We start from the raw sequence: 9,489 nt of genomic DNA, 5'->3' as shown, positions 1-9,489 counted from the left end.
ATAGTAAGCCTCCTATCTCACTCCTGCCCCAGGTTTCTTGTCTCCTACAGAACAGGTTTGTCCATATTCCTCGCGTTCACCGTCTGAGGAAGCTTCCCTCGCTGACACCATCCCGTCCTGCCACTCACACCGCACCTAGAGAGGAGGGGGGGTAGGGGGGTATACGGAAGACCGCTCAGCCCCTCTTCCCTCAGGCCGCCTCTTGTGCTGTCAGTCACGTGGCTCAGTGGGCGGGCAAAGCAGTCAGCTGAGTGGCAGCCATTTTGTGTGTCCGTGTCCGGTGACAGGAGAGTCCGGCGGGGGCCCTTACCCGGTGTGCAGACATGGCGCTCCGTATGGTGAAGGGCAGCATTGATCGCATGTTCGACAAGAACCTACAAGACCTGGTGCGGGGAATCCGGAACCACAAAGAGGATGAGGTGAGGCACCGGTGAATGAGGCTGGACAGAAGAAAAGCCGGCGCATGGAAAGTAGGGAGGTGGGGGCGCGGTAACACTGGCCTGTGGAGAATGATGGCAGCAGTTGGCATTTTGTAGGGGGGCTTTTGTGACCACCCACCACTCCCCCAGTCATAAGCAGACAGGACTGTACCCCCCACACCCTGCTCCTAGGAATGACATCCCCTCACACCTGGTCCAGCAGCAGAACCAGCCTTCTCTGCCTCCTGAATGGATGATGTGGCACCAGTAGGGATGGAGAACCCCCAGTCATGGAAGTGGCCATGCCACCTCAGGCCTGGGGCTGCATGGATGTGCAGATGTTATCCAGCCTTTCTAGACAAAGTCTGTCTCCTTGGCTTCTGTGTACAAAGCATAATCTGCTATCGCATACCCAGCCTGCCATGCATGTGCCCTGTCATTTACTGTGTCACTCAGGCGTGGAACACTACTACTAATTCAGTGTCTGTAGAGGTTGCCTGACTGCACCATTCTATAGCATTCTGAAATATTGGTGAAGATTGAGGGCTCCTTCACACCAGATGCATTTGAAAGTGCTTGTAAACACAGTATACATGCAAGAAAATTGAATGTATTTCAGTGAGTCTAGTTTACACCGTTGCAGCGCTTTTTTGTGTGAGCTGTGTGCATCCATAGACATATGCAGCACTGCTCGGCCACTCCCCCACTGGCTTCTCACAGGATTTGACTGACTGCAGCAGTGCTACAGATGGGAGAGTGCTGGATCATGAGAGTACTTGGTTAAGTGTTTGTCAGGGCACGACAAGTAGTGGTATGTTTTTTACCTTAATGTGCCGATACCGAAAATACAGAATGCAGGGGGCTGAAAATGGTTGTTTTTTTTTTTTTTTTTTTTTTTTTAACTTCTGATTTTATTCTTATCACATAGGGAACCAATAGTCTCCTATGTGATAGCATACGAGTGACAGGTCCTCTTTTGTAGGGAGGAGGGGGCGGGAAAGGAGCAGTGTATACAGTTCGGGAGCAGTGTATACACTCAGGCTCCCTCACTAGCTGCCCCTAAATGTCACTGCCGGTTTTTAAATGTAATTACTGGGTTTTTTTCCCCTTCACTATAGTTCCGGTGAATGAGCTGTCAATCTCCCTTCCGCACCTGAATCGCATCGCGTGGATGCTCTTACCCATGAGATGCAATTTCTGGCAATCTCACTGTGTTTAGCAATCTGATTCGCGGTGTCGTTAATTTAACATTGACACCCGCACCAAGATCACATGAAGGCCATGTGGCGCGGGAAACGCACAGGATTCACAGCATTTCTCGCACCTCATCAGCGTGAACCCAGTCTTCAACAGCCGCTCATCCTAATGTGACAGGTATGTATGTGAGTTGTCCCAAGTGCATTTAGGGTTGTGCACCTGCACATCTGTCACATTAGGATGAGAAGCTGTGCCCGTGCAGCTGCTGCATCCTAATAGACTTGAATGGGCTGCCTGCACAAGGTCTCTGGAGTCTAGAGGTTCTGGAAAAAACATCCCAATCACGCAGGTGTACTACACGTGCAGATCTGTGAGGGCCATGCTTTCCACACAGGGATGCAAAGGTGTTCCAAGCATCCCTATGCAAGCAGTACCATTCATATCAATTAGGACACAACCACTGCTCCCAAGTTTGACAGCTGTGTAGGTGTATGGCCCGAAATGTACACTCTGTGTTTAGGGCCATGCACTCTGTCAAATTGGGGGCAGCAGCTGTGTCCCACTTAACATGAATGGCGCTTCTTGCACAGATGCATTGAACACCTGTGCATCTCCGTGCAGGTAAACACAGCCCTCGCATGGGTATGGGCCTAACTCGTCTTAATCCAAGGCTGCTCTGTAAAAGAAAAAAAAAGTGCCAATAACATGCCACAACCCCATGTAAACACAAGTGCAGAACATGGGGTTTGTAGTATAAATTATTATTATTATACAGTATTTATAAAGCGCCAATAGTTCGCTCAGCGCTGTACATTACAGAGGGGAACAGAACATGTGACAGAACAATACCAATACAATGCAAAACATGAGGAGATCGAGGGCCCTGCTCGTTCGAGCTTACAATCTAGGAGGGAGGGGATGGTGGCACAGGAGGAGATAGCTGTGGGAGATGGAGTGGTAGGAAGAGTGGAGGAGGTCGGCAAGTTAGCAGGGGGCGGGGTAGGCTTCCCTGAAGAGATGGGTTTTCAGGGTGCGCCTAAAGGAGAGGAGAGTAGGTGATAATCTGATGGGTTGGGGCAGGGAGTTCCAGAGGATGGGTATAAATGAGCCCCTAGACCAGCAATGGGCAAACTATGGCCCGCGGGCCGTATACGGCCCGGCGGACCTTTTAATCCGGCCCGCGGAGCGTGATACTGTCAGGATGGTTGTCAGGATGTGTGTAGGCGGGGCAGCGTGACGAACACGAGGGGAGCTAGGCTCCTCTCACAGTCCGCCCTGAAGACCGGTGTAGCATGAAAATCTGTCTCCTATGAGGATCTGTCCCCCTCGACGTATCTGCACATGAGCAGATACGTCGAGGAGGACAGATCCTCATAGGAGACAGATTTTCATGCTACACCGGAACGGCGCGGGAACACGGCGAGAGGAACGCGCGGAGCAAAGGTAAGAGAATTGACACAGGGGGACTTGGGGACTTAATATGGGGAATTAATTACTATATGGGGGATGAATTACTATGGGGGTTGAATTACTATGGGGGATGAATTACACTATGGGGGATGAATTACACTATGGGGGATGAATTACACTATGGGGGATGAATTACTATATGGGGGATGAATTACTATATGGGGGATGAATTACTATGCTTACTATGGGGGAATATTACTATACTTACTATGGATGACACATACACATCATTCATCTACTCTTGGTCCGGCCCCCGGGTCCAATATATGAACCCATTGCGGCCCTCAAGTCAAAAAGTTTGCCCACCCCTGCCCTAGACTAAAAAAAGTGAAAGGCTTTATCCTGTGCACTTTGGGAAGAGAATAACATGGAAGCAAGCAGAAGAACAATGTTTCCTTATGATCCTTTTTACCTACATATATCACTAACCAGAAATGGAAAGCTTCCATAACTGCTGCAGAATTGATGATATGGAAGCATTGTTCCTCTGCTTGATTTCATGTTATTCTCCTCCCAGCTTGTAGCTCTGCCCTGTGCAAGTCATGTTTTTCACTTCCTCTTTCCCAAACAATGAGATCCTTCAGTCATTTAATTCACAAAGTTAGCTGTACATACTGGGCTATCATTTGTGAATCAGAAGCACACTAGTTTATTTTAATCAGCTGATTCTCTTTATTTTTAGAGACTTGTGTGAGCTGGTCAAAGGCCTTGATAAACTGCCAGTACAGAATTTTGTTATTTATAGTGATAGCAAACTCTTGGTTTTGTGAGAGGGGAAGGTCCAAACTTACATTGAAGAAAAGAATCCTTGGATTCTTGGAGTCCTGGATGGAGGGTGGGAGCTGCCCGATGTTAACAAGCAGGTGATTGGTTGCTAGGATGAAGGGCAGTCCTAGCAATCAATCACTGTCTGTGTAAGGTAGCACAGTGGGGGGGGGGGGGGGGGTGTTAAGTTAAAGGGGCTAAGGACATTAGTGTGAAGGGGGGCCAAAAACCTAATGTTTGATTGAGGACACTGATTACAGGGTCAGATCTGTACATGTGCATTTGGTGCACACGTGGGTAGGTCAGCACTACCTGCTAGAAACCTGTAAGCTCCGAGGAGCAGGGCCCTCCTATCCCTCTTGTATTGAACTTTACGGTGTTTCACTTCCCTCCAATTGGCTCTCAGAGCTTTCCTCAATGGGTGTAATTTCAGTTCTCAGCTTCCTTTTTTCTGGACTCTGAAAAGCTTTATAAATTCTGGACTTTGAACGGATGTAGAGAAGACTGTAGATAGACAGGCACAACTTATATAGGAGGATTTGTTTCATCTTTGTGTATCACCTGAGGCCAGTCACTGGGTATATGTAAGGGTTTACAATCTCTTTAAGGTAAAAAAAACTTCAGTACCAGGGATTTTGTACAGGTTAACATGCAACATAACTATTTTCACCTAACACTTGAATTACTTTTAAAGTAAAGCTGTCTATAATGTGGGCAAATCAAATTGAGTATATGATGCAGAACACATAAATAAAGGTTGATTGCCCTTACTCCAGATTTTCGTACCTATAGTATTCCACTATGTTTGACTGCTGTCAGTTGTTCTCTATAGACCTCCATTCATTTGTTATGAATAGATTGCCAACACACCAATACAAACAATCTTACATGACTTTTTCCCAAATGCAGCTCACCTCAACACACATTATATACATTGTGGTGCATTGTATTCTACTGTATATTGTGTTGGACTGTCACTCACAATAAATGGCCCTGCAATGTGCCACATATAGAGCAGGTGCATTGCCATGTGTTCTGGCAATGCGCGTTGAAGTTGAATTCCGGGCTGGAAAAAAAAATACCCTTGCAGTTGGTTCTGTGTGCACTGCATGGGTTTAATGCTTTTCATTTCTAGGGGGTGGAGGGAGAGGCAGTGTTACTTACCCTATTCCCCCTTCCAGCAAGCACCAGTGCTCTTCTCTTCTGCCTGAAGCTCTGGCCTGTGGGTGTCCACTCTGCGTCATCGCGTACAATGTAGGGCTGTTAACATTGTATGTGGAAGGGGCAGGCATTCCACCTGTTGCTGTGAATGGCTCAGAGAGGAGGCTGTAGCAATCTGGTCGCAAAAATGAGAGAGCCTGTTGAAGAGTTTAATTAGGTAAGTATTTTTCCTTATTCCTGTGCGTCTTTTCTTCCAGGCTGGAACAAATAAAATCCCCTTGCGATGGCGCCTGCCTGTACTGCAAGGGCTGCAGTTTTTAGTTCCAGACTGATATTTAGCATTAAAGTAATATTAAAGGCAAATTTGAAAAAGAAAAATAACAAACATGTTATCATTACCTTCTCTGTGCAGTGGTCTTGCACTGCATAGAATGCATGAAGGTAAAAACATTGAGCCTGTACAACCACTTTAAATGACTTGGTATGAGGGTTGGGCTGAGGTGTTTCAGAAAGAGAGCAGCACAAACAGGGCAGGATGTGAAACCTATGCTGGTCTCTATAGCTCATGGGGGGAAACACACTTTGGCCTTTTTTTTTTTTAATTCTTTTTATTATTTTTTTTGCATGGGTGCTGAAGGACTTTGTCCACTGTTTTTTTATCACAGGGATTTTTCACTTGTACTTGCTACTCAAATAAGTGTTTCAACTGATTCCAGCTATGTGTCTGATAGCTAGGCATTTCCTTTTCTCCATGGACAAAGAGACTTAAAGTGTTACTAAACCCAGGACCCTGCATTCACTATATCTGGTCTCCCACAGTACACACAACATGGAAATGCAATTATTTTAGTAAATATAAACTGATAAATACCTTTTCTCATCAGCAGTATATAGCAATCATATATTCTCATATATATGTTCTCATTTTGTGTCTGTCCTAAGAGGCAGCATAACCCTTGACCCTCTGTCAGGACAACACTGATTGGCCCAGTGCCAATTACATGCACCCTCCCAAAAAAATAGCTTTCTAGCAATACACACCAAAAAGAGCATGTGCAGACTTGCCACTGCTGCTCTAACTGTGGCAGATGGATTGGGGACAGTGAAAGAAGAGGAGGATCAGGATTAAACAGCCTTTTCACAATGAAGAGGAATAACCTTAGATTACACAGTGAGTATAACAAGCATGTTTTACTGCATATACAGACTGATTTTACTGTTGTGGGTTTAGTAACAGTTAAAGTTTGTTGCCATGTGAGCCACATCCATCAGCAGTTTTAGAAAAGAGAACCCAGCAATAAAGGATATTTCTAACTGTTTATCTTTCCGCATATCCTCACTTTATATATCCTGCAGTGTAAGTTTACATTTCTGTATAATGAAAATGTTACACAATAAATAAAGGTGTGTCTGATAAGACAGATGAGTGAGAGTTTCTCACACTGCAGTGCTGTATTGCTGCTTGCAGTTTATGAGAAGAAAAACAATTTTGTAACTTTGTCATGTTTATTGTGCATACTGTAGAACTTTCATATTGTTTTTTTTTTTTAATTGGTTTCCTCACCACGGCTACTGCATTGCTATTTTCAAAAGTAATTTCTCCAATCATATTTTTGAAACATGATTGTACAAAAACTGTTCAACCACTTGCCGACCCGCCACAGTACACTTACTGGAGCAGGTCGGCTCGTACAAGCACAGTCACGTACCTGTCCGCTCTCATATGGTAAGCAACACAGAACTCTCTTCAGACAGCAGCGAGGTGCCATTTTTTTTTTCCTCTCCCTGCAAAGCAGGAAGTAAAAACCGGCACATTGCTTAGTAAAACAGCGTACAGTACACAAAGTAAACATTGTTGAGCACACATTTAACCTCCCTGGCGGTATGATTTTTTTCAGATTTTTGGTGCTGAAAGCGGTACCATTATTTTGCATGGAAATATGTAGTTTTTTTATTGTAGGCCTGTCATTTTTAGGAATAACTCACTGAAATCTGTCCGAACAAGAGTCTAGTAAACATTCCAGATATAATAAAACTTGAAACACGAAATCATAAACTATAATTTAATAAATAATCATAAAAAAAAATATAATAATAAATTTAATTCAATAATATAATCAAACAAAAAACACTATAATTTGAAATATAGCGCCAAGTTCGCACATCGCTGAGCAAAGTCGCAAAATCGTTTTCAGTCTCTGATGACGAATTTCCCCACGAATCATCACTTAATTCTGCAAGTGGTTCTGATTTACTATCACTGTTCTCTAGCTGGTCTAAAACCGATTTTGACCTAAAGGGACGTTTTTTGGACGCCATGGACTTTTCCCAGTTTCCAGGCAGAAAGAACAGTCAAAATGCAGGCAGGGCGCAGGACAAAGCACTAGGGACAAAATGTACGTGAAATGGTTTGAAACAGCAATGTTTTACTATGTAATAATCGTTTTAAAAAAATACATTTTTTAAAAATTTCAAATTTGCCGCCGGTTCCTGCGCCCGTATGTCCCGACGTCACAGGGACAGGAACACGGAAGCCGGACATCGGCATCGTCCGGAGGAGATGGCCGGGGACACATGGGAGCGAAGGACAAGTTAAGCTCTGCAGGGAATCCCTGAGCAACACCACGTGGTAAACCCGAATGTAGCTCGGGGTTACCGCTTGTGGTACTGAAATTTTATCCCGAGCTACACTCGGGAATACCGCCAGGGAGGTTAACCCCTTGATCTCTCCAGATGTTAACCCCTTTCTAAGCAGTGTCATTAGTACAATGACAATGTATATTATTAGCACTTGGCTAGCTTTGGTTAGTGTCAGATTGCGGCGGCATTATCGCAGTACCACTATGTCGCTGATTCCAGAATCTATACCATAGTTTGTAGACACTATAACTTTCATGTACACTAATCAATATACACTTTTTACCAAAAGACATGTAGCTGAATACATTTTGGCCAAAATTTATGAAGAAATTTGATTTTTATTTGATAGGTTTAATAGTGGAAAGAAAATCTTTTTTTTTTTTTTTTTTTTTTTTTTTTAATTTTGGGTCTTTTTTTTTCACTTAAATCGCACAAAATAAAAAACCCAGTGGTGTTTAACCACTTCCAGACCGGACACTTTTACCCCCTTCCTGACCAGGGCAATTTTCAGCTTTTAGCGCTATCACACTTTGAATGACAATTGCGCGGTCATGCAACACTGTACCCAAATGAATTTTTTACCATTTTTTTTAGATAGATAAAGCTTTATTTTGGTGGTATTTATTCACCGCTGGGATTTGTATTTTTTTTGCTATGTAAATGAAATGTCCAAAAAATTTTAAAAAAAGTGTTTTTTTTTATAAAATTTTGCAAATAAATAATATTTCATCATAAATCTTAGCCAAAATTTATTCCGTTATCTTTTTAGTAAAAAAAAAAAAAAATCCAAATTAATTTATAAGCAAAAATTATAATTTTTAACATTTTTTTTACATTTTTATTTTATTTTTTGATATTTTTTATTTTTATTTTTTTTTATTTACATACTGTCACCCTAGCAGTACAGTGTCATCATGGTGACACTGTACTACTTGTGAGGGGTGATAAAGATTTTTTTTTTTTTTTTTTTTACACTGATTGCTTTTACACCCATATAGGATGTAAAAGCAATCATTTCTCTTTCTCTCTGTGTGCATTCCTGCACTCATTGAGAAATACAGAGTGAGCTGTGATTGGTCACAGCTTGTCACATGGTACAAGGCTTTTGTGAATAGCCTTGTACCATGTGACCTCTGTGATCATTCACAGATTTCACACATAGTAAGCAATGATGTCACAAGTGACATCTTGCTTACTACTTTGCATGCGATCACTGATTGGCCAATCAGTGATCACATGATCGGGACCTTGTACAGAGGTCCCGTCCGACCATCGGTGTTTCACTGTGTCCGGAGGACACAGCGGGCACCGGATCGCGGTGCTGCACGCTCCCAGGGAGCGCGCACAAGCAGGGTGCGGGGAGGCCGTTTATAGACGGCCACCCGACCCTGCAGTGCCACCGTCCGGCCGTTTATATACAACGGCCGGTCGGGAAGTGGTTAAATACCACCAAAAGAAATCTCTATTTATGTTAAAATAGATTTAAATTTTGTTTGAGTACAGCTTTGCATTACCGTGTAATTACCAGTTAAAGTAGAGCAGTGCTGAACAGCAAAAAACGGCCTAGTCACAAAGGGGGTAAAATCTTCCAGAGCTCAAGTGGTTAAATAATACCATGTGCATAAAGCTGAAGTATTGCCAAAAACGATTTTTCTGCTTTTGCACAGTAAAATATGTAACCTTTTAATGCAGTATGCTCCATACCTGGCTTCTGAAGTATCAGTTAAACATTTTACTTTTAGTAAGCCTGCAGTCTCCTGTCGGAGTCTGGCGCTGGGACTTGTAGTCCCTCAGTACCTTTTCTATGCAGAAAAAGGCTTGCGTTCTTTTCACTGAA

The 9,489-nt window shown here is 43.3% G+C and overlaps 1 protein-coding gene across 3 annotated transcripts in view; it reads left to right on the top strand.

Moving 5' to 3' along the window:
- The first annotated feature begins 235 nt into the window (after positions 1-235).
- Positions 236-9,489, top strand: part of AP3D1 (adaptor related protein complex 3 subunit delta 1) — a 147,682-nt gene continuing 138,428 nt past the window's right edge. For 2 of the 3 annotated variants that reach the window (XM_089690751.1, XM_089690750.1), the window contains exon 1: positions 236-419. In XM_089690751.1, the coding sequence (XP_089546877.1) occupies positions 324-419 (96 nt within the window). In that variant the 5' untranslated portion in view covers positions 236-323. The remainder of the gene's footprint in view (positions 420-9,489) is intronic. The other variant, XM_089690749.1, reaches the window with a different exon arrangement.

Source organism: Staurois parvus, unplaced genomic scaffold (assembly GCF_062004578.1).
Source record: "Staurois parvus isolate SC_StPar_1 unplaced genomic scaffold, SC_StPar_1.0 ptg000541l, whole genome shotgun sequence".
Classification (NCBI taxonomy): domain Eukaryota; kingdom Metazoa; phylum Chordata; class Amphibia; order Anura; family Ranidae; genus Staurois; species Staurois parvus.
Note: the sequence above shows the minus strand (reverse complement) of the source record. Positions and strands in the feature narration are given on the sequence as shown.